The sequence below is a fragment of the Papio anubis genome, chromosome 2, assembly GCF_008728515.1.
Source record: "Papio anubis isolate 15944 chromosome 2, Panubis1.0, whole genome shotgun sequence".
Taxonomy (NCBI): domain Eukaryota; kingdom Metazoa; phylum Chordata; class Mammalia; order Primates; family Cercopithecidae; genus Papio; species Papio anubis.
The window spans coordinates 94,096,190-94,124,116 of record NC_044977.1 but is presented as its reverse complement, the minus strand read 5'-3'; the positions used below and the strand labels follow the sequence as shown (position 1 = coordinate 94,124,116).

Below are 27,927 nucleotides of genomic sequence, written 5' to 3'. Positions count from 1 at the left end.
GTGTCCCAGGACCCCCAAGGTGGCCACTCAGGGCAGGATGGCCATCCATGAAGGCCACTGAAGACTTCCCATCAACAGCCAGGCCCACACTTCCTCAGCTAGAGCTACCCACGCACCATCTGAGCATCTCGTGCCCAATGCATGGGCAGATATTCCAGCCTTTCTTTCCACCTTCAAGGCCTAGATTGTACCTACAAGTCTCTCCTGGGAGCCTACACTTGCCAAAATATAACTTAAAACATATGGAAATAGCAGTTTATATAAACTCAAGGAAGATTATTCTCAGTAAAAGAAATAATGAAACTTTCAAAATAACAAAGTACTCTCATTTGATTAGTCCAATATAAATGCTCTTTTCACAATCCTTTTTTGTTTGTTTGTTTTGAGACAGAGTCTGGCTCTGTCACCCAGGCTGGAGTGCAGTGGCACGATCTCGGCTCACTGCAACCTCTGCCTCCCAGGTTCAAGTGATTCTCCTGCCTCAGCCTGCTGAGTAGCTAGGATTACAGGTGCCTGCCACCACGCCCAGCTAATTTTTTGTATTTTTAGTAGAGATGGGGTTTTGTCATGTTGGCCAAACTAGTCTCGAACTCCTGACCTCAGGTGATCCACCCACTTCGGCCTCCCAAAGTGCTGGGATTACAGGTGTGAGCCACCACGCTCGTCCCCTTTATCTTTTAACAATGCACTTAATTTCCGTATTTGGTCTTTTAGTTATAATTCTTAAAAATAAGACATTTTAAAACATATTAAATGTGCATTATTTGGAAACAAGTGTATGCAAATGAACCTGGAAATATCAATAGATAAACCAATTTTTCAATTCACCAATCCATGGAGGGAGATATTCATGTATTTGACATTTGAAAACCATTTTTCTTAGCAACTATGACAGTGGTTTCTAGGCTTTGTCCTTAAGCACAAGCCATTCTTCCTATATGACATGATCATAACAAAGATTTATATATAGCTCCAGAGAATAGTGAGATTTGCAGTCTTCTGATAGATATCAAAGTTGAAGGCTAAAAGACACTTTGGTGGTATAGCTGGGAACAGATTCTGTAACAGAAAGAAAAAAATAAGCTCAGTCATTCACCATTTTATTATGAAATCTAACTACATGCTATGGCCTATGTCAATACACCCATTATTGTCACTTCATGTTTTAAGTATAGAGATACTGTATAGGTGATAAATAATGCATCTGTCACCATTAAGTCAGCCATCACAAATGTGCAGTCAAACTTTAGAAATGTTTAGATCTAAGAATCGTTAATTCTCATTCTTTTGCAATCTTTCCAGCCAACTTATAGCTACATCAAGATCTTGGAAGCTGTATGACCCTATAGTATTAACAGTTGACAAAATAGAAATAGATGGTCACGGACTTGGGACTGTGGATAGTAGTAGGTGGCAGAGGGTACCGTTTGTAAGAGAAGTTTGGGCTGTTCCTAAACCATACACCATCTTTCAAAGTAAACCTTCTCTCAGCCTTGCTCTGCCCACTAGTTGCTGACCCCTCTTCTGTCTCCCTTCACAGCCAAATTTTGTCAAAGGATGGTCTATATCAATGGCTCTCAGAGTGTACTTCTCAGACACAAGACATCAACATCACCAGGGAGCTGGTCAGAAGTGTACTTTGTCAGGCCCTGCCCCAAGCCTGATGAGTAAAAACTCTAATTCCTATGTTTACTAAAGCTTGAGGACCAGTGAGGGCTTCACATTCTCATCCTTCTGGAATCACACAAGATTGTAGGCCCTTATGGACAGATTAAATCTACTATTTTTTCACTCAGACATTGGTCTAATGGGGAAAGAAGGAAAACAGGGAAGACACCATGATAAAGAAAAGAAAACGAGCAAATTTTTAAAAATTCAGAGCATATGCCTGACCACATCTAGGTTGAACCATCAAAAAGTGGCATTTCTGTAGGACAAAACCAGCTTAATATTAGCAATATTATGTGTTCAATCTAATATATATGAATATATACACGATAAAATTATTATTATTTAGAAATAAGTAAACAAATTAAAAATCTATCATCCTAAAGTTAATTTTTAAAAGCAAATTATTTTAAAATAAATTAATTTATTTAAATAAATAATAGCTAATAAGATATCAATAAAATTAATAATAATATATTTATTAAATGATATTATTTTATAATAGATAAATATATTTATTTTATTTAAATTGATTAATTTTAAAAGCAAATTATTATTACTGGCCACATAGATCTAAAACTTAACACCTATTTTCTTTCTTTCTTGTAGTTTTACATAATAGCACTACAATATAATTATGAATAAATAAATGAGTAAAATGGAACACTAAAGGTTCTCACAAGAGGAAAACCATACACACAAAGGTAAATTTTGACAAATAAATGGTTCTGTTATTTCAGTTTCACATTTACAATACATTTCTATTTTATTTCATATTAGTTCAGCATTCAAAATTAGGGATATCCAAACAGATTAAAAGTAACCATATAGAAATTTTACTTTAGCTGAAACAATTTTTAATTTGCCCAATAAATGACACTTTTCATCATTTCTGGCTATCTAAATGTGACTAATCGTCTTCAGACATCTACTGATGAGGGAGGGGCATGCCCACGCGTGCCATTTTCTGAGGGTGGCTGAGGGAGCCTGCCCACAGATGCTCATCATCAGAGGCCCAGGGCCAGTGCTGCTTCCTCCCTAAACCCACATGCGGGACATCTCTCTTCCTGCCAGGTCTGCACCTAGCTCATCAAAGAACTGAAAAATTAAGGAATAACTCTCAGGCATGCACACCCAAAAAGGCGGCAGTGATTAGAAGACCAAAGACTGACGTATGCCTTTTTCCTGGGGAGGCCGTCTTGTGATGGAAGGAAGGGCTTAAGGCTTCCAGAACATCATTAGGATCTCTCCACTCCTTTGGAAACAGCCGCCGGAATCTGGCGCTGGGAAAAAACCTTCCCACCCTTTCCTCAGGTACTTGACCTGCCTCTCCCCTCTGTATTCTCACCACCCTATGGAAACCAAAACTAAATGCATCTATGTGCAAATTGGCCATCCTGCACTTCCCTTTTGTGATTTTTATGTAAGTGTTCTTGATTTATATGAGGTAACTTTTTCAAAAGTTGAATTTAAATGGATTTTGAAACGTCATCTTATTTTTCATGTAACTTAGGATACTATTTTGTCAATATCATTTAGTTAAAAACTCACGTATGGTTAGTAATGCAACCCTCACATTTTAAGCGCACATTTCCCAGCTTCTCTGTCAAACAGTGGATGATTCATCAAGCATTCAAATGGACTAGGACAATTTGATATTTTAAGGAAATGTATCATTTGGAATGTGTTGGAGAGTAAATGGAAAAATAATTTACAAAGTAACGTGCCCCTCAACCCATAAACTTTTTGTCAATTTGACTTCTATTAACAAATGTGTTACACAAGTGGAAGTCTGTACACTCATTTTAAATAATTTTAAATATGAGTAACCCACCTCTTTCTTTAAGGTCTTCAATATAGGCTTTCATAACTTCTTTATCAAAATGTTGGCGATCCCGTTCACTTTCCATTATTTCATCGCCATCTTCACATCGGGCATTATCAATAGGATTGTCCATAAGGCTTACAAATCTATTCGAGAAAGCATGGAAAGTATCACATTGTCACCTGTGCATTTTAAACTGCAAAATTCCTCACACAAAATAACCTCTGTTATCCCAAGTTCCAGCTTATCTTTAAAAGTCAAAACCGACCACATGATATTAGCATCACCAGTGCAATTCCAGTGTGGAATAATCCAACAGTAATATAGAGCCAGTTTTAAAGTACAGACTGTTCAGAGGCCTGATGGGGAAATGAGAGCTCCCTAGTCACAGGCAGAGAGGACAGGAGGCCATGGAGTGGACACTAACACCTCCTCTCTCAGGCAGATCCTCACAGCTGCATGTCGTCCTGCAACGTTTGATGTTACTCCCAGTAAGGGACATCCATCTTTAAAATGTTGTGTCCAAATTACAAAGGACTCAAGGAAAATCCCCACAAAATGGGTATTTAAAAGATAGGACATGGCTCGGGGCAGTGGCTCACTCCTATAATCCCAGCACTTTGGAAGGCTGAGGAGGGTGGATCACCTGAGGTCAAGAGTTTGAGACCAGCCTAAACAACATGGTGAAACCCCGTCTCTACTAAAAATACAAAAATTAGCTGGATGTGGTGGCATGCGCCTATAATCCCAGCTACTCAGGAGGCTGAGGCAGGAGAATTGCTTGAACCTGGGAGGCAGAGGTTGCAGTGAGCTGAAATCACGCCATGGCACTCTAACCCGGGCAAGAGAGCAAGACTCAATCTCAATAAATAAATAAATAAATAAATAAAAGATAGGACAGGAACAGAGACTCATGCCTATAATCCCAGCATTTTAGGAGGCCAAGGCAGGAGGATATGCTTGAGGCCAGGAGTTGGAGACCAGCCTGGGAAACATAGAGAGACTCCAACTCTACAAGAAATACAAAAGATTAGCTGAGTGTGGTGGCACATGCCTGTAATCCCAGCTACTCAGCAGGCTGAGGCAAGAGGATCGCTTGGTCCCAGGAAGTCAAGGCTCCAGTGAGCTATGACGACACTACTGCACTCTAGCCTGGGCAATGAATACTACCCCATCTCTGAAAAAAAATAAGAGTAAAAATAAATAAAACATGAAATGCTGCTAAAAAAATAAAAGGCACACACACTCGCACAAGCTAAAGGGGTGAAACTCAAATGGCATTTGATCTTCTGGCTTCACAATTTTCAAAGATGTATTGATGTGAAAAATGTTATAATTATTTCAATTCAAAACAGTAAATCTCTTAAATAGTTTTTGGTTGCAATTGCAGGCCCCACTGTCTTGAGGTGTTAGCGTGTTCTCATTGGATTATAGACGAGGGCTGTATATATGGAAGATATGAGCCACGAGTGTTGTATTTTAGTGTGTGTATATATATATATTTCCCACTTCATTTTCCTGTTAATTTTATTTAATGTCTGAACATAGAGAGAGTTTAAAAGTTGTAATGTTTAATGTAGATAGAACCATTCAACTTTTCCTTTACAATTTTTTCATTGAGTTAATGTTTATCTTCCTTCCCTATTCAAAAATAAGAAATATACCTACATTTTATCATTCTTAAAATTTTTAATCAAAGTAATCACTGTACATATTTTTAAACCTGCAGAGTGTAATTGTGCTTCTTTGTGAAGCAACAGTCTCTCACCCTCCCCTTAATTACTCTTCAGATCCCAGAAGCAATCTTTTTTCATTGGTCTATCACTGTTTTTCCTTAATCTATTTAAAATGCCTTTTACCTTAGGACAAATATTTTCATGTCATTCAATCAAGTGGTGATATTTCTCCCCTTCTTTCCAGTTTCCCAACCTTCACACTTCTAAATTTTTACCATTTTACTTTTTAAACATTTTTTATGAAAATTCTAAATATTCACAAAAGTAGAAAAAAGTTTATAGTGAACACCCATGTACAATCCTCTAGATTCCATGTTTAACGTTTTACTATACTTGCTTTAACACATATCCGCCCATCTGTCCACACACTTATCCGCCCAACTATCCACCCATCTATCCACCCATCCATCCACCCATCCATCTACCCATCCATCCACCCATCTATCCACCCATCCATCTACCCATCCATCCACCCATCCATCCACCCATCCATGTACCCATCCATCTACCCTTCTATCCACCCATCCATCCACCCATCCATCTACCCATCCATCTACCCTTCTATCCACCCATCTATCCATCCATCCATCCACCCATTTATCCAACCATCCATCCAACCCATCTATCCACCCATCCATCCACCCATCCATCTACCCATCCATCTACCCTTCTATCCACCCATCTATCCACCCATCCATCCACCCATCCAGCTACCCATCCATCTACCCTTCTATCTACTCATCTATCCACCCATCCATCCAACCATTTATCCAACCATCCATCCAACCATCTGTCCACCCATCTATCCACCTATCCATCCACCCATCTATTCACACATCTATCCACACATCAGACATCTCATTTTTTTAATGCATCTCAAAGCACCATCACAGACATTGTGTACTTTTACTTTGTTAAGGTCAATACTATACACATTCTGATGTGTAATCACATCTCACTTTTCTTTTGGCTGCAGTTTGACTCTAAAATTGAAAATCAATAAATAATATTTACATTTTTGTGACAACTATCTGGTAAGGCTTAGTAATGCCTTCCTATCTGAGAATGAGACAGCAGAATTTGGCTCGGCCCCTGAGTATGTAGGCAGTGCTGGCCAAGGTACCGGCCCCACTGTGGGTGATCACTCGCTCAGGCATGGAGCTAGCAGGTCCGCAGGGCAATCGCCAAACACAAAACTCTGGGGTCTTTTCTCCAGGGGTACCTTAGAGAACGTCTCAGGCTTTTGGTCTGGGGCCTGGACTGCTGGTACAGAGTGGTCTGCCCATTGTAATTAAGGAGGCGGTTGGGGGGTGCCTGTTGATATAAAACTTTTTCCATTTTTCCTCTTGTTTTAAGCACCATATTTCTGTCTACACCTCCCTGCACCGACATTTCTGGCCACCAAGCATCTTCAGGACAGATTAGCTTGCTCCTCGGCTTGTTCTCCGGGATTTGGTTTGTTTCACCTTACTTTCATCAATGACTGCTATTCTGTCTACTCAATGTATCTCATAAAAATTTGAGATTTCTCATATTTTACATTTTTTCCTTTCATTTTAGTAGACTCTTTTAAGGGATAAGTGTATAAGTGTTCAAAGGGATCAAGCCATCATCATTAACATGGCATTTCTTATTCTTTTTATAACTTTCTTTTTTTATTTGACTTGTTTCTTGGTCTAGTTTTCTTTCCATACGCTATTTATACCATATATTTGTGATATTAACTATATATGGCATACATAGCTATGTACTCCAAGATTTCTTATGCTATAAAGTGAAGAACAGGCTTTATCACTAGCCAGTTTCTTCATACCATATGAAATCATTCATACTTTCCCCAGTTGCTTATGAAAATTCCTATATCATGTATTAGCATTGATTTCAGGACTACCTATTCTCTTCTAATAACTCACCTACAAATCATTGCCCAGCATTGCATCATTTTGAGATCACCCCTTCTAAATATGCTGTAATTCTTTTTTTTTTTTTTTTTTTTTTTTCAGATAGCGTCTTGCTCTGTCGTCCAGGCTGCAGTGCAGTGGTGCACAATCATGGCTCACTGCAGCCTCGATCTCCCAAGCTCAAGCGACCCTTGCACGTCAGCCTCTCAGGTAGCTGGGACTACAGGCACATGCCACCACGCCAGGCTGTTGTTTTTTTTTTTTTTTTTTTTTTTTTTGGTGGAGTCTCGCTCTGTCGCCAGGCTGAGTGCAGCAGCACGATCTCAGCTCATTGCAACGTCCACCTCTTGGTTTCAAGCGATTCTCCTGCCTCAGCCTCCTGAGTAGCTGGGATTACAGGTGTCCATCACTGTTGCCAGCTAATTTTTTGTATTTTTAGTAGAGATGGGGTTTCACCATGTTGGTCAGGCTGGTCTTGAACTTCTACAGGTTATTTCTAAGAAATCAATAAGCTATTAAATTTTTATGCAAACTTGTATCTATTCTTTTTATTGAAATTTCAATAATTCAAAGAGCTTCCATCTGATTCTCTTAGATTTCTGAGTCCTACAATTATATCATTTGAAATTACTTTAGTTAGGTGATAGGTTTACCCTGACTGCTATGAGACATGAAGCTGCCAAGCCTGCTTCCAGGGGCTGGATGTTGAAGGGGCTCTAGGGAGGAATCCTGCTACCCCTCTCACCGGTGGTCCTCTTCTTATTCAAACAATATTCCACACACAGCCAAGCACAGTGGAAGACCTATTTTGGTGGAAGGGGCAGAGTAGGGCATGCATGAGATGTCTTACCCCCTGTTTATCTTGTGCTTATACAGATATGAAGTTGGTCTCTTTCTTTGCAGCAGTCAAACCTCTTTGTTTGCCATGCATTTATTGCAAGGACAGGAAGATAAGATTGAACTCTGCTGATAGTAAGCACTTACCACTGAAGAACTAGGAGTCCTGGGGAAATATTCTCGCTAGTGGTTGTGTTAACAGCCACCTGGTGTTCAAGGCTAATGGGTCTCTGGACAGAGAGAAGGTGGCTCTTACTAAAGCAGCCTCATGTGAAGAATGTGCGGAGGGCCCAAACCGCTGGGGATGGACAAAAATGGTCTCAGGTAGAATTAATGGGGCAACCCCAAAGCTCCAGATTCTGGGAGGATGTGCTGCCAGGGAGCCATCAGCTACCTTGGAGTCATTTCTGGGAAAGGTGGAGCTAGGACTTTTCAATTCCATTTCCATCTCACCCCAGTTGCATGGATGGTTTTTCTTAGTCATGGGTGGTTTATAGGTTCACTTAAGGAAACCTAAAGAAGGGTGAAGCAACCAGGGAGGGTCCTTTCAACATCTGCTGACCCCTCCAGGCCGGCAGCGATGTGAGCACTGAGCGAAAGACCATGGGCCCTGGACATATGTCCTGCAACACCACCAACCAGCATGCAGCATTTGTGCAGAAATCCTCTGAACCCTATGCCTCTTCCTCGTGTCATATGCCACAAACTCCAAAATCCTGTAAAATGTCACCAGAACGTCTGTGAGTTGGGAACAGGTTCTCAGAGTATGAGAGGCATCTAATCCGAGTCCTGAGACAGCTGCCCAGGCTCCAGTGCTGCTCACTCCTCGCCTGTGTCTGAGTGTGTCTGCTGGGATTTCTGGGCTACTCACTTTAAAGGTGTGGACGAGTCACAAAGGGCAGTTGGGAGCTCCACCAAATGGTCCCCACTGACGACTAACAGAGTGAGCTTCTTCAGGTTCAGCATGGAGTAGGGAAGGTAGGTCAACTTGTTTTTATACAAGAGAAAGCTCTGCAGCTCTTCTAGCCTAAGAAGAGGTAAAAACAATCATAACACTGAACTTGGCATCATAGCTAAGAAAACCAATGTGAATTACAAATAAATTCTAATAGGAAGTCCCTACTTTATTTTATCCATGTGACCTTTATGAGAACCAACTTATTCTAAGTTTTGTTCTTGTCGTGTTTTTTTGTTTGTTTGTTTGTTTTTTTGAGACAGGGGCTTCCTATGTTGCCCAGGTTGGAGTGCAGTGGCATAATCTCGGCTCACTGCAGCCTCAACCTCCTGGGCTCAAAAGATCCTCCCACCTCAGCCTCCTGACTACAAGCACATGCCACCATGCCCAGCTAATTATTTTTTGTATTTTTTGTAGAGACAGAGGGTCTTGCCATAGTGCCCAGGCTGGTCTTGAACTCCTGGGCTCAAGCAGTCTGCCTGCCTCGGCCTCTCAAAGTGTTAAGATTACAGGCATGAGCCACTATGCACTGCCTAAGTTTTAAATAACTAAAGTCATGCCAGGTGACATGATTTTTTGTAAGTTTTTACTGACTTAATCACCAGTTGAAGACACAGCTGTAGCAGTGGGATAAGCATACTGCACAATACACACTAGGCCATAATGGAGCCTCAAATATCTGTATGTCCCTTCTGAGAGTCAACTGCATTTACAAGGGTTAACAGGGCATGGGAAGGCAATCATACTGGAATGAAAATGAGAATAAATAGATTTTAGCAATGTACTTCCTTTTGTACATCTTTTTTTTTTTTTTTTTTTAATGAGAGAGACAGGGTCTCACTATGTTGCCTAGGCTTGTCTTGAACTCCTGGCTTTAAGTAATCCTCCTTCCTTGGTCTCCCAAAGTGCAAGGATTCCAGGCAAGAGCCACTGTGCCCAGCCTCCTCTTGTATATCTTTAAAGCCCAGTTATTATCCTTCTGTCGTCACATTTTCCAACTTTAAAACAGGAAGGCAACTGCAGAGTGAAAAGTAAATGAGCAAAATATGTTTCAAACATGTCTTATTCTGTTTTCCATTTTATTCTAACTCAGTGTCCTCCCCCCGGGAATTTTTCTTTCATTTATTTCCAGAACTTTGGCTTATCACACAGCTATTTCATAAAGTTCCCATGTTGCAGACTAAAAGATCCCCTCTTAGTCTCAAAAGCCTGGAAAGCATCAATACGTATCACATGTACCAGGAATAAAGAAAAGTCATACAAGATGGCATTCAGGCCGAAGCCACTGCTGGCCTCTGTGTCACCATAGCTTGCTTGTGTTTCTTTATAAAAAAGATTGTAGGCCAGGCATGGTGGCTCATGCCTGTAATCCCAGCACTTTGGGAGGCTGAGGCAGGAGGATCACTCGAGTCCAGGAATTCAAGACCAGCCTGGGTAATATAGCAAGACCTTGTCTCCGCAAAAAATTATTTTAAAAAATTAGCCAGGCGTGATTTAAAAAATTAGCCAGGCCACACATCTGTGGCTCCAGCTACTTGGGAGGCTGAGGTGAGGGAATTGCATGAGCCCAAGCAGTCGAGGCTGCAGTGAGCCATGACTGCACTCCCGCCTGGGCAACTAGCAGGACTCTGTCTCAAAAAACAAAAAAAAATTGTAGATTCCAGGATGCCAGAGATTGTGTTTCATTTACCACTTTAAACCCATCCCATTCTCTAGGCTTGCCATACAGGAGTCTGATAATATTATAAGTGAATGACTGAATCTTACATGATAACTCTTATTTTTAAAAACATGAAATAGCTGCAAGAATCTAATTTGGGCCAGGCACGGTGGCTCATGCCTGCAATCCCAGAACTTTGAGAGGCCAAGGCAGAAGGATTGCTTGCACCCAGGAGTTTGAGACCAGCCTGAGAAACAAAGCAAGACCCTGTCTCAACAAAAAATAAAAATTTTAAAATATGTATATTTTTAATTTGAAAGAATATAATTTGAAAACCTGGCTAAGCATATCAATTTTGTTTGAAAGTTTATGTATAATGAATCAACAAATGAAACTAATAAAATTTGTCCTCATTGATATTCTAAACATAGAGTGATATGTTTCCATTCTATACTTAATAAATTAACTTCTCCACTTCTGTAGAGTGAAGGAAAGTTAATGGTGCCATTCTATGGAAGACTAAAGCAAATTAAAGTTCATCAAGACAATGAAGAGGTGTTCAAATGCACGTAAACACATACATGTATGATGCAGACTGGAAATTGTCTGATTCTATAATTTCCTTGGAAACTGATTTCCTGGAAACAATAAACTCTGGAAAATTAGTTGATTCCAAAGAACATTCATGTACTATACATGTTTTAAATGTTAACAGTGTTTGAAGCGTTAGTAACTAATACATACACCTCACCTTAGAATGCAAGTAGCTACCTGTCTATATCTTGAGGCAGGTCGATCAGGTTATTGTTGCTGATATCCAACCACTGCAAATTCGACATCCGCAGGACACAGATCGGGACACTGGAAAACTTGTTTGCTGAGATATCTACAAATGTAACTTGCTTCAAATTACTTAACTAGAAATGAATAACAAAATGTTCTAATTACTTTTATAAGAGTGGGAATAAAGTTCAACCAATAATTTTAAGATTGATATTTCTTTCCCAAAGGCATTTCTATGAATATACGCAAAGCAGATCAATACAGGATGTATTTTGGAGCACCTCGGATGTGTCATTCACTGTGTATGGGTAGGGAAGTTAAGATAAATAATACACTACAGCTGCCTTCCAGGATTTTATATTGCTAAAAATTATCAGTGCAAGCTGGGCTTGGTTGCTCATGCCTGTAGTTCTAGCACTTTGGGAGGCTGAGGTGGACAGATTGCTTGAGCCCAGAAGTTCAAGACCAGCCTGGACACCATGGCAAAACCCCATCTCTACTGAAAATACAAAAATTAGCCAGATGTGGTGGTGCAACCTGTAATCCCAACTACTTGGGAGGCTGAGTCAGGAGAATCACTTGAACCCGGATAGTGGAGGTTCCAGTGAGCTGAGATTATGCCACTGCACACAAAAAAAGGAAAAAGAAAAGAAAAAAATATATATATATATATATAATATTAAGCAATAGTTACAACACTGTATTTTTTATTTTTGATATATAGATGTAAATATGTGGTAATAAAAATACAAAGGATGAATGTAATGGAGCTATATTGGGGCAAAAGTTTTTATATTTTACCAGAATTAAGTTATTACTAAGCTGAAGTAGATTGTGTTAAATTAAGAAGAATATTGTAATCTCTAGAATAAGCACACACAAAAATAAAAACAAAAAAATAGTTTTTAAAAATCAACTGAAGAAAAAAAATGGTATACTAATGAGTCAAAAGACACAGATTGTTAGTCGGGTTTTACCAAAAAATCCAACTATATGCTGGCTATAGGAAACACAACTTAGAATCAAAGATACAAATAAGTTAAAAGTAAAAAAGATGGAAATAGATATATATATATCATGTGTATTAGTTTATTCTCACACTGCTAATAAAGACATAAACAATACCAGGTAATTTATAAAGAAAAGAGGTTTAATGGATTCATAGTTCCACATGGCTGGGGAGGCCTCACAATCGTGGTGGAAGGCAAAGGAGAAGCAAAGGCACGTCTTACGTGGCAGCAGGCAAAAAGAGAGGTTATGCAGAGGAACTCCCATTTATAAAGCCACCAGATCTCATGAGACTTATTCTCATGAGAACAGCACAAGAAAGACCTGCTCCCATGATTCAATTACCTCCCACCAGGTCCTTCCCATGACGTGTGGGAATTATGGGAGCTGCAATTCAAGATGAGATTTGGGTGGGGACACAGCCAAACCATATCACCATATCATCATGTAAAACATAACTATAAGAGAGATAGAGTGACTATATTAATATCAGACAAATTATATTTAAGAAACAATATTGTTAGGAATAAAGAAGGACATTTCATAATAATAAAAGGGTCAATAGCAGGAGTTCCCCTGACATAGGTCAGGAAGATGCAAGAATCATAAATGTATATGCAACTAACAACTTAAAATATATGAAGTAAAAACTGATGGAATTAAAAGGACAAAGAGACAATTCAACAATTATAGTTAGATTTTTTTTTTTTTTTTTTTTTTTGAGACGGAGTTTCACTCTGTCGTCCAGTCTGGAGTGCAGTGGAGAGATCTCAGCTCACTGCAGCCTCTACCTCCCATGTTGCCTAGTCCTGGGAGTGGGAATGGGGATTCATATCAAAGGTGCAAGAGATAATTGGGGGTAGTGGGGAGGAGTGATGGAAATGGCCTAAATTTGAATCTGTACACTTGTAATGAGTGAGTTGTATGGTATGTAGATTACACTTCAATGAAGGAGGAAAAGGTAGAAGAAGGGACAGAGAGGCAAACAGGGAGGCTGTTGCCCCAGTCCAGATGACAGACAACACTGTCTTGACCAGGGTGGCAGTGGGAAGGTGATGAAAATGGTTACACAGAATATATTCTGGAGGGCATGCTCAACAGGATTTATTTATGGATTGGATAGGGCACATGGGAGAAGAGAGGTTAAGGATGACTTAATTTACTTCCAGCCTTAACATCTGTGTGGAGATTGAGCCATTGCCTGAACTGGAAAAGACTCGGGTATGAGTGGATCTGTGCAGGGAGCCATGACCCCTGGCTGTGCACCCTCACCAGGACACCTGCTGGGTATCTCCTAGGGTAGAATGGGTGCTAACAGCTTAGAAGCAGCCACTTCCTCCTATACCCTGAAGCATTCAGGAAAGGCAAATAATGCCCCTTCTAGGATGGCAATCGGTGTCCAGTGCCTTGTCACCAGCAATCACCATTTATAGCCCATTCGTTACCAGGAGCATTGCGAGATCCTTCTCTCACTCCAGCATGAGATGCTTATTGAGTTTAGTTTGGCAATAAAAATTGTTCACTTTTATGTGCTCCACTTTATCAGAAATGATTTAAAATCATTTTTCCATGAATACAGACCAAAAGAAACTAATGAATATTTTTAAATTAGTGGATTTCTTAAATCCTATCTGTAGGACTACTTTAGTCATCTACAAGTTTTGCTATGAGTATATAAAAAAATTTTACCCCTTTTATTTTCAATTTTGCCATTTTGGATAAATAAATTAGGATCTGCATTAGAGACAACAGGCATCATATATTACAAGCATCAACAAGCATTAAATAAAAATTTATTGTGTGAAATTTTGCCTGGTTTTCCTTTGATAGCATTTCTGAACTTAAATTCGGGTTCTGACCTAGTATAAAATGTTTTTAAAGGACAGGTGCAGTGGCCCACGCCTATAATTCCAGCACTCTGGGAGGCCGAGGCAGGTGGATCACTTGAGGTCAGGAGTTAGAGACCAGCCTGGCCAACATAGCAAAACCCCATCTCTACTAAAAATACAAAAATTAGCCAGATGTGGTGGTGTGCACCTATAGTCCCAGCTACTCAGGAGGCTGAGGCAGAAGAATTGCTTGAACCCAGGAGGCGAAACCTGCAGTGAGCCCAGATCGCACCACAGCACTCCAGCCTGGGTGATAGAGCAAGACTCCATATCAAAAAAAAAAAAAAAAAAAAGTTTTTAAAGACCAGTATATGGTGATTGAAATGTCAGGAAAAGGTGATATAATAAAGATAGATTTCATATGTTAAAACTTCTTGCCATATTATAGACCATTCTATGTCATAAACCAAATAAAAGTAAATCGTAGTGCAGAAATGTTTATCTCTTACTTCAAAGGGCAGCTCCATTAATTCTAGATTTCCAGAACAATCCAGTCTGTCTAGATTTTCACAATCTCCCAATTCTGGAGGAATGCTCTTCAGATGGTTGAAACTCACATTGAGTTCTTTCAGGTTCTTTAAACAACCTGTCATCAGAAAAAGTTAACATCCATTGAATAGCTGAGAATGATGGCTTCCAGCTTCATCCATGTCCCTGCAAAGGACACAAACTCCTTTTTTGTGGCTGCAGAGTATTCCATGGTGTATGTGTGCCACATTTGCTTTATGCAGTCTGTCATTGATGGGCATTTGGTTTGGTTCCAAGTCTTTACTATTGTAAATAGTGCTGCTCTTTTTTTTGTTGTTTTCTTTCTTTTCTTTTCTTTTCTCTTTCTTTCTTTCTTTCTTTCTTTCTTTCTTTCTTTCTAGCAGCCGCACCCTTCTAGAAACAAAGTGCAGTTTCTACCGAATGCACATTGCTTTCACACCATCAAATAGCTGAAAAACCTTACATCTAACCATTGTAAATTGCGGATCATCTGTAATTCCAATAATTAGTTATTTTAAATCCATATAATGATAATTTCTTGGGAGTTTCACAAGGAAGTTAAGAGCACCATTCATTGTCATTCTTAATTCCTTGATGTCAAATGTCAAAAATAATTGCTCTAATAATGAGAAAAAGAATACCCTGTCTAGTAATCACACCTCCCTAACTCCTCCCCTCCATCAGCCCTCAATAGATCTATAAGACAACATGATAAGAGATCAAACCCCACCTCCTTTACAAAATTCAGCTGCTCAACATAAAAGAGCTAAAAATCCTTTGTTCATTCCCAAGTTCCTCACTATGCTTGAGCATCAGATCCTGCAGCTGAGTGTTTCTTCATTTATCCCTAGTTTGTTAGGAGCTATATCTGCTCCTCTAGGAGAGAAACATGCCCTGAATTAATGCATTTTCATTTCTTTTCATTTTGCCCCACATGTGAAAACTGATTTATTCTAGATGCCCTCAATACTTACCTTTGGTAAAAAAAGGATTTTCTCAAAATACTCCATGTTAATGACACAAAGTATAAAGAAGCAAGTACTAAAAGAAAATTAGGGTGACAACCTTACCTAAATCATTCTAAGAACACTTTCCTCTTTATTATTGTGTTCTTTTCTTAAGAATTTCCTCTATAATGATGAAAAATTGTGATACTCACATGTCATAAGAATTTCCAAACTGGAGATATGATATATGTCTCAGTCATGTGAGAAGGGAGTGGTCTGTTTTTGCCTAAGCTATGGATGTATTTAGATAAATTATATTCCATCGACTTGAAATAGACTGAAAATTATAAGTTGGATAAAATACATATATGACTTAAATCTGGTATAGAGTGTTAAAGCCTCTGAGATTTATTGTCCCCCTCCCTCCCATAGGTTAACTCACAAAAAAATTCAACTAGAGAATTTTAGAGGTGGCAGATGTTTTAAAGATCATTCTGACCCTTATCCTACAAATGAGGATAATTAAGATTTTAAAAATTAAAATATGTGCTCAAGTAACTCAAAGTTAGATAACATCTGTGTCTTCTTTTTTTTTTTTTGAGACGGAGTCTCGCTCTGCCGCCCAGGCTGGAGTGCAGTGGCTGGATCTCTGCTCACTGCAAGCTCCGCCTCCCGGGTTCACGCCATTCTCCTGCCTCAGCCTTCCGAGTAGCTGGGACTACAGGCGCCCGCCACCGCGCCCGGCTAGTTTTTTGTATTTTTTAGTAGAGACGGGATTTCACCACGTTAGCCAGGATGGTCTCGATCTCCTGACCTCGTGATCCGCCCGTCTCGGCCTCCCAAAGTGCTGGGATTACAGGCTTGAGCCACCGCGCCCGGCCAACATCTGTGTCTTCAAAATCTTAGGTCAGTCTTCAATTCACTAAGTTTCATTTTAAAATATTTTGGGAACAAGTGAAATAAATCATGTCGTAATCATCACTCAGCTACCGGGGAGAATGGGAAAGGTTTAGATGTTATGATACTGAAAGACAACATTAACATAAAGATGATGCTAATAATAGTAATAATAATAATAATGGCTAGTGAATGCCAGGGATTCACCTACTCTAAATGCTTTCTATGTATTATCTATTTAATCCTCACAACAAGCCTGTGAAGTAGGTACTATTGTTATCCCCATTTTACAGATGAGGAAACTGAAAAGCAGTAAATGACTTGCTCAGGGTGACCTTCCAGTAAGTCGAAGACGCAGGCAGCCTGATCCTGGAGTCCACCTCCGCCTTCATGGTGTGGTCGGGGGAAACATGTGAGGCACAGACTGAAGAACACAGTGTAAGCCCATGTGTGTAAGTATATTTAACATGCATGGTTACGTGTCTGTTTATAAATAGACAGCTACAACGTAGGTCTGTAGAACGGCATGAGTGCATGTACAATGTGAATACCCAGGAAACTTAGTGCTTACTGAGAGGCTTGATTTTACATTTTACACATTTCTAAAATGTTTGAATAGTTTTCCCTGCACATGAATGAGGTCTATGGGGATGCCATCATGTCTCCAACAGGACTCGAGTGTTTGGAATAATCACTTGAATAATCACTTGGAATAACAAGTATGTACCCAATATGTTGGTGTTTATTGCCTTATCTAATCCTCACAACAACTAAATGACAGCAACAACTATTATCCCCACTTCATAGATGAAGAAACTGAAGAGCAAAGAGATTAAGTATAGTGCCCCAATCCCACATTGGTCTCCCACGGATACTCCTCACCCACCAATCTCTTCTCCTCCCCCGAGTTTGCAAGGATCACATCCTCACTCCCTCACCAGTGGTCTCAACCATGGCTGCACATGGGAATCATGTAGGGAGTTTGTTAAATGCTGATTCCTGGCCCTGTACCCAGAGATTCCTATGGAATTGTTCTGCAGTGGGTCTTGGGCATTTAGATTTTTAAGGCTCTTTGGGGGATTCTAAAGTGTAGCCAAGGTGAAAACCACTGCTCAAATCAAACTGGCTCACAAGGAAAGAATCAATATTACATTGGTGTAGTGTGGGAAGTTAAAAAAGAAATTATTGGCTGGCAATAATTTCAAGGAAGACATTTCAAGAGATGAACAAAGATACATATTAAGTGGAGCACCTCTGATGACATTTCAGACAACTGTGAGCATGACTTATCCCATGGTGATGCTCTGACGTCCCCCCTCTTTTGACGGCTCCATGCTTAATACCCCATCTATCTTGCTGCCAACCACTGGATTCCCAAGCCCAGCTGGCAGGATAGCAAGGATCCCTGAGTCTAAGTCAACCACTGTGGCTTCTCAAATGTATAAGGACAGAACCTTTCTACTTGAAAAGGGTGGTTTTTTGTTTGTTTGTTTGTTTTGAGACAGGGTCTCACCCTGTCACCCAGGTTGGAGTGCAGCAGTGCCATCACCAGTCACTGAAGCCTGAACCTCCTAGGCTCAAGCGATCCTCCCACAGGCACGTGCCATCATGCCTGGCTAATTTTTTACTTTTCGTAGAGATGGGATTTCACCATGTTGCCCGAGCTGGTCTCAAACTCCTAGGCTCAAGTGATCTGCCCACCTTAGCCTCCCGAAGTGCTAGGATTCCAGGCATGAGCCACTGCCTCCAGCCTAAAAAGAGTTTTTAAAAGTAACTCAGTCCTCAGAAACTCTATCCAGTTATTTAAATATACTATGAGTTTGCCCAAAAATGACCTGCAAATAGTGAAATCTGGCTTCTAGCCCAGGCTCTGAAGAAGTTCCTTAGTGTAATATGTAAATGATAATGATTCAGTCAGCTAACATCAGAGGGTCTCTCCAATTTGCAAAATAAAGGGGCAGGAGGTAAATGACCCCTTACATGTCAAAAATGGTACTTTTCATTCATAAAAATTCTAAGGTCCTTTCTACCTTTCCAGAAACTAGGCAAGGAAACAGAAGTACTTGTCCTTGTTGGGTCTAGAACTTGATTTTACCCTGCTTAGACGCTAATAAGTTTTGCCTATTCCTGCTTCATGGATACCGGCAGAAGACACGAGGCTCCTGTTCCAAGACAGCATACTGATGTCAGTTGCCCTTACAGCTAAGTCTACCAAGTGTGACGCAGATGGCCCAGTTAGATGCATCACAGCTGAGAACCCCAAGCTTGGGGAACCCACTGCTTTTACAGCAAGTGGTTAGCAAGGCTGCTCTTTGCCTGGGAGCAGGTGTCACCTCATCCCTCAAGGTTATTATGTGCATAAACATCCCCAAGATTGGCCTGGGTAAGAGGGTGATCAGAGCCTTGTAGTCTTGACACAGCCAGCAAGATGTGTACGACCACCAGAGACCCCACAAGCCACCTGTCCCACAGGGTCTTGGCTTTTGGTAAATTTTCACATAACTATGATTAACCCACTGGTCCCAGGGCACATGTGTAAGAAAGGAGCTCTGTGCAGCCCCAGACCTTCACTCCTTCCACCCCAGGAGAAAGAGAAGCAATAATGATCACTGTCATTTTCATTTTAAGATAACACAACTGAATAATGACAGAATTGTAAAATTTTGATCCATCAAAAAGACATCAGGCTGGTTACGGTGGCTCACACCTGTAATCCCAACACTTTAGGAGGCCGAGGCAGGCAAATCACCTGAGGTCAGGAGTTTGAGACCAGCCTGGCTAACATGGTGAAAGCCCTTCTCTACTAAAAAAAATACAAAATCAGCTGGGCATGGTGGCACATGACTCTAATCCCAGCTGCTTGGGAGGCTGAGGCAGAAGAATCGCTTGAACCAGGGAGGCAGAGGTTGCAGTGAGCCAAGATTGTGCCATTGCACTCTAGCCTGGGCAACAAGAGCGAAACTCTGTCTCAAGAAAAAAAAAAAAAAGACACATCATAAGCTAAACTAGATTTATCAATGGAGTAATATATAGGAATAATACATTTATAATAAGCATATTGCATGTTTATAGGTTTAAAACTAAAAGAAAATAAACACAGAGCTCCTAAACAAAGTATTGTTCACTCATGAAACTTCTGGTTTCTGAGCAATTGGCAAGTGTCCTATGTGCTGAGTTATACAGGCGAGATGCCGACCTCACCGCCCAAAGGGATGCTGCAAATGAGCAGCTCTGGGGAGCCTCGAAACAGCCCTGCCCAGCCACTTCCTGGGGCAGCTGGAGAGAAAAAACGGTGTCTGCAGTGTCTGTTACCTGCCCGACAGCTGCCTACTTAACACACCAGAGGCCGGAAGACCCCTGCTAAGTTGACATACCGATTTCTGCTGGAAGATGTGAGATTTGGTTTTTCGGCAGATCCAGAATTTTCATCGCTTGAAATAACTCAATATATGTAGGAATGATTTGAATCAGGGTATTGCTTATGTGCCATTCTTTCAGGTGTGTCTGCTCCTTCAATGAATCTGGGAGCTCCTAAAACAGAAAGAATAACATCAATCAGAACTAGCTCCTCCATGTGCACAAAGCCGTGTAAAACCAAGCATTTATTTTAAAACAGGGAAAGAGAAAGCAGACATGAGAGCATGAAGCGTAACCACCAGCACTCCGGCCATTTCAAAAAGAAACCAAAGATACCGCAGTTGCCGTCAACTTCACAACCGTATATTAGCCCCATTTCAAAACTGCCGTGAATTCATGATGTTATTAAAATTAAATCCTAGTGAACACAACCAACCAGACTCACACTTGGAGCCACAATATGTACTACTTATTTGCAACATACCAATTTAACATCCCCTAAGTTCTGTCTATACATTCGATTTCAAAATTTGTGCTTCGTTTCCCTTTCTCTGTAGTGGCTTTTAGAAATACTTGATAAACCTCTAATATTTGCTGCACCACATTTCCAAATATTCTTAAGAGTCTATGAAAGGGAAAGAGCATGAGAAACAGTCAGCTGGGACACCTGAGTTCCGGCCGAGGCCCCGCCATTTTCCAGTCCCGCCACCTCCCTGGGTCTCCACTGCTGAAATGACATTCATGAACTCAGTGTCCAAGGCCTCCCCTAGCTCAAGTGTTCTGGGATAAAACTGTAAAGGTGTCAAGCAAGAAGCGTTTAAAGACGTTAGGGAGGCTATTTGTCCAGCTGAAGAAATCTAATTCACAGAGAGTTACCGAGCCCTTATTGCAGGCGAGGGGTGCTCAGCACAGAGGGGTGGGGCAAAGATGAGACACACAGGTCCCCTGACCTCAGCAATGCACCATCAGCAAAGTGGCTGGAGCACAGGGTGGAGGTGGGATGAGGTGTGGAAAACTCCATGGCAGCTAAAGGGGAGGTGGAGGGAGTAATGGAGTCCATAGCCATCCTTCCTTTTTGTACTTGGTACTTGTAACGTGCTTTACAATCATTGCCATCCTGTGTGTGGGTTAAGCTGTTAACTTGCAAAAGTGCTTTCACTCTAGCACTGTCTCATGCAACAGTACCATAAGATAGGCAAAGTGGGCTGGGCATGGTGGCTCACACCTGTAATCCCAGCACTTTGGGAGGCCGAGGTAGGTGAATCACCTGCAGTGAAGAGTTCGAGACCAGCCTGGCCAACATGGTGAAACCCCATCTCTACTAAAAATACAAAAATTAGCTGGGTGTGGTGGCGTGCACTTGCAATCCCAGCTACTTGGGAGGCTGAGGCAGAAGAATCACTTGAACCCAGGAGGAGAAGGTTGCAGTGAACCAAAATAGCACCACTGCACTCCAGCCTGGGCAACACAGTGAGACTCCATCTTACAAAAAAAAAAAAAATTGATAGGCAAAGTGAGCCCCTTTGGAAAAGGAAAGCTGAAACCCCAAAGACATTTAAGTGAATCACTTACAGTAAGGATCCCCTACTGAATTTGCAGAGCCTAGTGCAAGATGAAAATGCGGGCACCTTGTTAAAAATTAAGAAGTTCAAGATGGTGAGCACACAGCATTAAACCAAGCATAGGGCCCTGTGCCACTGCTTCTGCAGCCAACTACCTAGGTACCACCTGCCCCCTTCACGTGGCCCTGGCAAACTGTCCCGACACCACTTGATCTGAATGGAACCCACACCATGCCAGAGGGTTGCCTCCTGGAACTGAGACAAAATGAGTTGGGTCATCAGGGAGCTGACCACAGGCTCATAATCACAATCTCTTCATTGAAACTTCAACGTGCTGACTGCCTCATAAATAACCTATCTCATTCCACTCTTTCAATTATGGCACACATGAAAGATTATTACATTTCTAAAATTATGTTCATGACTATTTTTAACAAGAAAGATATTAAGATAGGCCGGGCACGGTGGCTCATGGCTGTAATCCCAGCACTTTGGGAGGCTGAGGTGGGCGGATCACGAGGTCAGGAGATCGAGACCATCCTGGCTAACACGGTGAAATCCCATCTCTACTAAAAATACAAAAAATTAGCCGGGCGAGGTGGCGGGCGCCTGTAGTCCCAGCTACTCAGGAGGCTGAGGCAGGAGAATGGCGTGAACCCGGGAGGCGGAGCTTGAAGTGAGCCGAGAAGACGCCGCTGCACTCTAGCCTGGGCAACAGAGCGAGACTCCATCTCAAACGAAAAAGAAAACAAAGAAAGAAAGAAAAATATTAAGATATCATGTTAAATAGAAATGAAAAGAATCTAGTAAAAATGACAGATTGAATGTATGCATATACTTTTGCTCTCCTCCAAAATTCCATTAAAGACAACAGTACAGGAACTTTTTAGGTGCCATAAACCTTGTAGAAGGGCAAAGAGAAAAGGAAAGGAGACATCAGCTGTGAAATGTGGATAACCAGACAGCTAGAAGATGGTAACCTGGCTTCCCAGAGCTGCTCAATCTTAGACCAGCAGCAGAAACAACTGAGATACAACCGGGGCTTCTCACCAGAAGCCACCAGAGACTTGATAGTAGAAGAGCCTGGTATCCCTGGAAGTGAGAGCTGAAGGCAGGGCCCAAAGAAAGAGATCAGGTTCAAAGTCTGAGGACCAGAGCCTTGACCCCCATCCATGCCACCTGGCAATTACAGTGAGGCTTATTCACTGGAGGAGGTTCAACAAAGTCCCTGAACTGGGGTACCTCAGGCACAGCTGAGGCAGGGGAGGTGGCAATCAGATGGTGAGTGACAAATGCTGAGATTCTATCTGTCCCAGGAACTGACAAGATCCTTCTCTGTATACTCTCATAGCTCCAGACAAATCACAAATGTGCATTCATGAACATTCATGAATAATCATGAATAGGAGAGGGGAGGCACCAGTGAGATGGGGACTTTACAGCAACGTCTCCAAAAGCGAAGTGTGCCCGACACACACTCAGAGTTTCTGGTCAGCTTGTTAGTGCTCTGGACAACCCAGTGTCTCCAGACCTCCAAGAAAAGTCCCAACATGCAAGATAAAGACACACACCCTGGCCGGGCGCAGTGGCTCAGGCTTGTAATCCCAGCACTTTGGGAGGCTGAGGTGGGCGGATCACGAGGTCAGGAGATCGAGACCATCCTGGCTAACACGGTGAAATCCCATCTCTACTAAAAATACAAAAAATTAGCCGGGCAAGGTGGCGGGCGCCTGTAGTCCCAGCTACTCAGGAGGCTGAGGCAGGAGAATGGCGTGAACCCGGGAGGCGGAGCTTGAAGTGAGCCGAGAAGACGCCGCTGCACTCTAGCCTGGCCGACAGAGCGAGACTCCGCCTCAAAAAAAAAAAAAAAAAAAAAAGACACACACCCTAAAAGAAAAAGGAAACTCTGAAACAAGAAAACATCCCCACTCCCACAAAAAAACTATCCAGCACTTTGGGAGGCTAAGGCAAGACAATCACTTGAGCCCCGGAGTTCAAGACCAGCCTGGACAACAAAGTGAGACTCCATCTTTAAAATAAAAAATTTAAATTAGCTGAGTGTGGTGGCATGCACCTGTTGGTTCCAGCTACAGAGAAGGCCAAGGTGGAAGGATCGCTTGAGTTCAGGAGATAGAGGTTACAGTGAGCCATGCTCATGCCACTGCACTCCAGATGGAGTGACTAAGCAAGGCTCTGTCTCAAAAAACAAACAAAAAAAAAAAAAGAGGAAAAGAAAAAAAAAAAAAGATTGATCTCAAGATAGCTAAGAAAAGCAGAAAAGACATTACCCTGCAAAATAAAAACAGAACAACATTTTAAAAGCTAAGATTAAGAGATATCTGTAAAAGTGGAAAAATAAAGCCACTTCACAGAATTCATCCCTTTGAAAAAACAAACAGCAAACAGCCCCGGGAAATTAAACATGTGGTAGTAAAAATGACAAATCCTATTGAAGGGTTGGAAAATAAAATTGAGGACCTCCCCTAAAAGAGCAGGGACCGGGGTGTGAGAGCTTCTGGCTCAAAACAGGAGCCCCAGCCCCCAGCCCAACCTGGCCACACAGCCTCAGCCAGCCCTAAGGGCCCTAGCAGATCTCTCTCTACCTAGTCCCTAAGGCCCCAGAAGCTCCACAGCCCATTCCTTCCCTCCTGACCTCTTGCAGGGGCCAGGCAGGCTGCCAGGTGTGACTTTAGAGGCCACAACTCCCTCACTGCCACAGAGACTCTAAGAGGTTGCAAAATCCCTTAACACACACAGCCTTTCACTCCTTAGTCAGAGGTGAGGCCGAAGCACAAGCTCTCTGGGGGAGGAAAACAGTAACTGAAATTCACTCTAATGAATATGTGGGGCCCAGAGTCTTCCTGGACTCTCCTGTACTCAGTCACAACAGAGTACAGCTTAGAGGATGGAGTATGGGGAGGATGCCATCCACCTGGTTCACAATGGGGGTCTCTCCAAGCCTGCTGAATCCTAACCATCTTCCCATTCCCCTTACCATACCGGGCACATTAAACACACTTTACAGGCCGGACGCAGTGGCTCACGCCTGTAATCCCAGCACTTTGGGAGGCCGAGGCGGGCGGATCACGAGGTCAGGAGAGTGAGACCATCCTGGTTCACACAGTGAAACTCCGTCTCTACTAAAAATACAAAAATTTAGCCAGATGTGGTGGCGGGTGCCTATGGTCCCAGCTACTTGGGAGGCTGAGGCAAGTGAATGGTGTGAACCCCGGGAGGTGGAGCTTGCAGTGAGCCGAGATCACACCACCGCACTCCAGCCTGGGCGACAGAGAGAGACTCCATCTCGAAATAATAATAATAATAAATAAATAAATACAGTTTACAATGATTTTCAAAAGATAGATTGTGAAACATGAGGGCTCATGGCAGGTTCTCCAGTGAACTGGACACCTTTACAGGGTAAGTGGCTTACCCAGGATCATGTTTACCGGCCAACAATATTTAATTAACAACCCAGACATGCCTCCCTTCATGCCTCGGAATAGGCAGCCCATTACCTACTGATCTCAATGATGGGGATGCAAGGGAAAGAACAGCAAAGAGGTTTACAGCAATAACCTCTCGCATTTTTGGAGAACTGCATACTTCACAGAATATTCATGCACTTCATCCTCTCAATAGCCCTCAGATAGGGTCAGGTCAAGCATTAGCAGCATTTTACTGAGAAGAATGATAAAAACCCATAAAAGTGATATGCATTTTTATCAAATGATAAAAACCACCTCGGATCACATGGCTAATAAAAGACAGCCCCAGGTCATGCCAAATATTTAGTCTCTCTACCGAGTCCTTTTAGTCCCAAAATGGCAGGGTAATAGGCTCAAGCTCAGGAATTCAAGACCAGCCTGGGCAACCTGGCAAAACCCCTCCTCTAGAAAAAAAAATAACAAAGCCCAGGCAAAGTGACTCTTGCCTGTAATCCCAGCACTTTGGGAGGCCGAGGCAGGCAGATCACCTGAGGTCAGGAGTTCGAGACCAGCCTGGCCAACATGGTGAAATCCCGTCTCTACTAAAAATACAAAAGTTAGCCAGGCGTGGTGGTGAGCACCTGTAGTCCCAGCGACTCGGGAAACTGAGATCTCGCCACTGTACTCCAGCCTGGGTGACAGAGCAAGACTCTTGAACAAAAAAAAAAAAAAAAAAAAGACACAAAATGGCAGGATAGAAAGATGGAGGGAGGGTCCTAGGGAACCCTGTCCCAATGAAATGGGCAATAGCCAAAGTTATTATGGGGCCTGAGGAAAGAAAAATGGAATTGTCTTTGCCCTGGCCTCAGAATCTCAGGACAGGAAAACCAGAAAAAGGATCTGCAGAATTCCTTTGCTGCCCTACGGCACTTTGGCAAGTAAGTAATTGCCCACTGCCAGGGTGTTAGATGAATGAAAGGCGCTGTCACTTAAATTAATGTTTTCTAAAGGCAAAGAATTATGTTAAGAGACTGGGGCAGGGGACAGGAGAGGAATGCATCCTGAAAGATTGTGCTGTCCAGGAGCGGGCACAGGCATCCCAGCTGCTCAGCCACAGAGGTATTCAAGTGGGTCCCATCACTGCTTCCAGGACTGCGCTGCGTTTCCCTGAGGAAGGGACAGAAGAACCGCCTCTAAAGGCAAAAGCATTCATTCATTCATCCTTGGGCTCAGGCAAGCAGCAGTCATCGACCACAGCACTGCATTGGGTGAGAACTGCCTCGACTCACCGTCCAGTGCTCCCCAGAAAGTTCGAACACAAACGCACTGCTCCGTTTGCCTCTGTCCTTGGGAAGTGAACTCTGCCTTGTGAGAGCATTCCTTTCAATCTTGTCCAGAAGCCGCACGCTAGTGTCTATGAAGCCATTCTTGCAGTACACAGCCTGGGGGATGCCCTTCCTCCTGCATTCGGCCACAAAGTTCCACTCCTCCTTTATCCTAAAACAGGCAGCAGGGGTCACAGTTACTCTCCTGGGGACTGGCCATCACTGCCTAGAGAAGTGAGTCAGCCACCTGGGCATGGGTGCTCTCCTTATCATTCACAGGCCTACGTAAGCACTCCCTTCCTCTTTCCTCCCTGCTGTGGGGGTGCAGGGGAAACCCTAAACCCTTTTGTGAATTATTAGTAACTTTAACTTAAAAAGTAGAGAAGATGGGTTAGATGGAATTTCTGGCTATGCGTTTCATTATCATTTCCTTTGAAATTATATCACGCCAACCTCAGTTTTAAAAAAGTGCAGGGCCACAGGGATTCACCTATCTTTCAAGGGTATTTGAATAGAAATGCAGAGGAACTCCAGTGTATAAAACACCTGACTTTGGAATGTCACTATGAGTCACCTTGGGGAATTTCATGCCGGTAGATGGACCTGAGGTCCACTCAGACACTGCAGCTGGCTGAGGACTCAGCATCCACACCAAACCTCACCACCCATGTGTCGCTAATTTTCTGACCTATCTTTTAGAGCTTTCCACATCCATAACTTATCCCCCAGCTGGATGCTAAGCTCCATGATGACAGCTGGCATGTCTCACGGCCCTTCAGATGCCCACACAGCTGTCAGAACAGGGCTCTGCACCTGGTGAGCCTTTCTTCATTTAGGAATTTGTTTTCTGTTTGAGGCCTTTAACATATTCTATGTGATGCAAAACGGATGTTTTGTGGTTTTCCTTCAAAACCATCAAACACAGATGTTGTCTGACTCAAAATAAGGTAGCCCACATTTGATAGGGGCTTAGATGCATTCCACACTCAGAAAAGCATTCCAGACCCTACTCAGCCCAACTGGGAACCTGGTGGCAGTCAGGATTCAGGTCTTCTGGGCGCTACTTTAGAAACAAGCTGCAGATGCAGACTTGGTCTCCACATGGCCCAAGGCAGTATATACACTATATAAGTGTGAGATAAGCCCCATGGTCAGGGAACAATCGTAGTGTGGAAACTCTCTGCTGTTATCTGAAGGAAGGGTGGTTCAGAGTCTCAGTCAGGCTGTAGGGTGGCACAGTGGGGCACAGGCAAGCCTGCCATTGGAGTGGTTAGGAGGGGTCTGAAGGTTTACTGCCCCTGGGACAAGACCATCTTCCAGGACTGGGCATGCGGGAAGTCCCGGTCTGGACCACCAGGTACTGTCAAGTGTAAGGAGAAATTTCAGACTTTGAAAGAAGCAAAACACAGCTGGATAGCCTTTTCCTGGAATACCGGAGCCTCCAGGGGATTCTCCGATTCTATAGGAATGTACCTTTGACTTTGAATAAGCTATTTTATAACTCCGTAGAAAGTAAAGTTAACTTGTAGAAAATGAAAAGCCATACAAATAATTCTTATCCATAAACACACATAAATTTTACCCAGTGGAGGGACAACCCTCTCCCACCCCCAAAAACACCAATTTGCTCCCCTTTTTTTTTGGTTTTTTTTGAGACAGA

General features: G+C 42.3%; 1 protein-coding gene across 2 annotated transcripts in view; it reads right to left on the bottom strand.

Annotated features, from left to right (window-relative positions):
* Positions 1–701: 701 nt before the first annotated feature.
* Positions 702–27,927, bottom strand: part of LRRC2 (leucine rich repeat containing 2) — a 50,816-nt gene continuing 23,590 nt past the window's right edge. Inside the window, exons 3-9 of one of the 2 annotated variants that reach the window (XM_031663403.1) lie at positions 26,232–26,439; positions 19,970–20,126; positions 14,712–14,848; positions 11,354–11,499; positions 8,839–8,994; positions 3,503–3,639; positions 702–1,059 (exon numbers count right to left, since the gene is read on the bottom strand). In XM_031663403.1, the coding sequence (XP_031519263.1) occupies positions 1,010–1,059; positions 3,503–3,639; positions 8,839–8,994; positions 11,354–11,499; positions 14,712–14,848; positions 19,970–20,126; positions 26,232–26,439 (991 nt within the window). In that variant the 3' untranslated portion in view covers positions 702–1,009. The remainder of the gene's footprint in view (positions 1,060–3,502; positions 3,640–8,838; positions 8,995–11,353; positions 11,500–14,711; positions 14,849–19,969; positions 20,127–26,231; positions 26,440–27,927) is intronic. The other variant, XM_031663404.1, reaches the window with a different exon arrangement.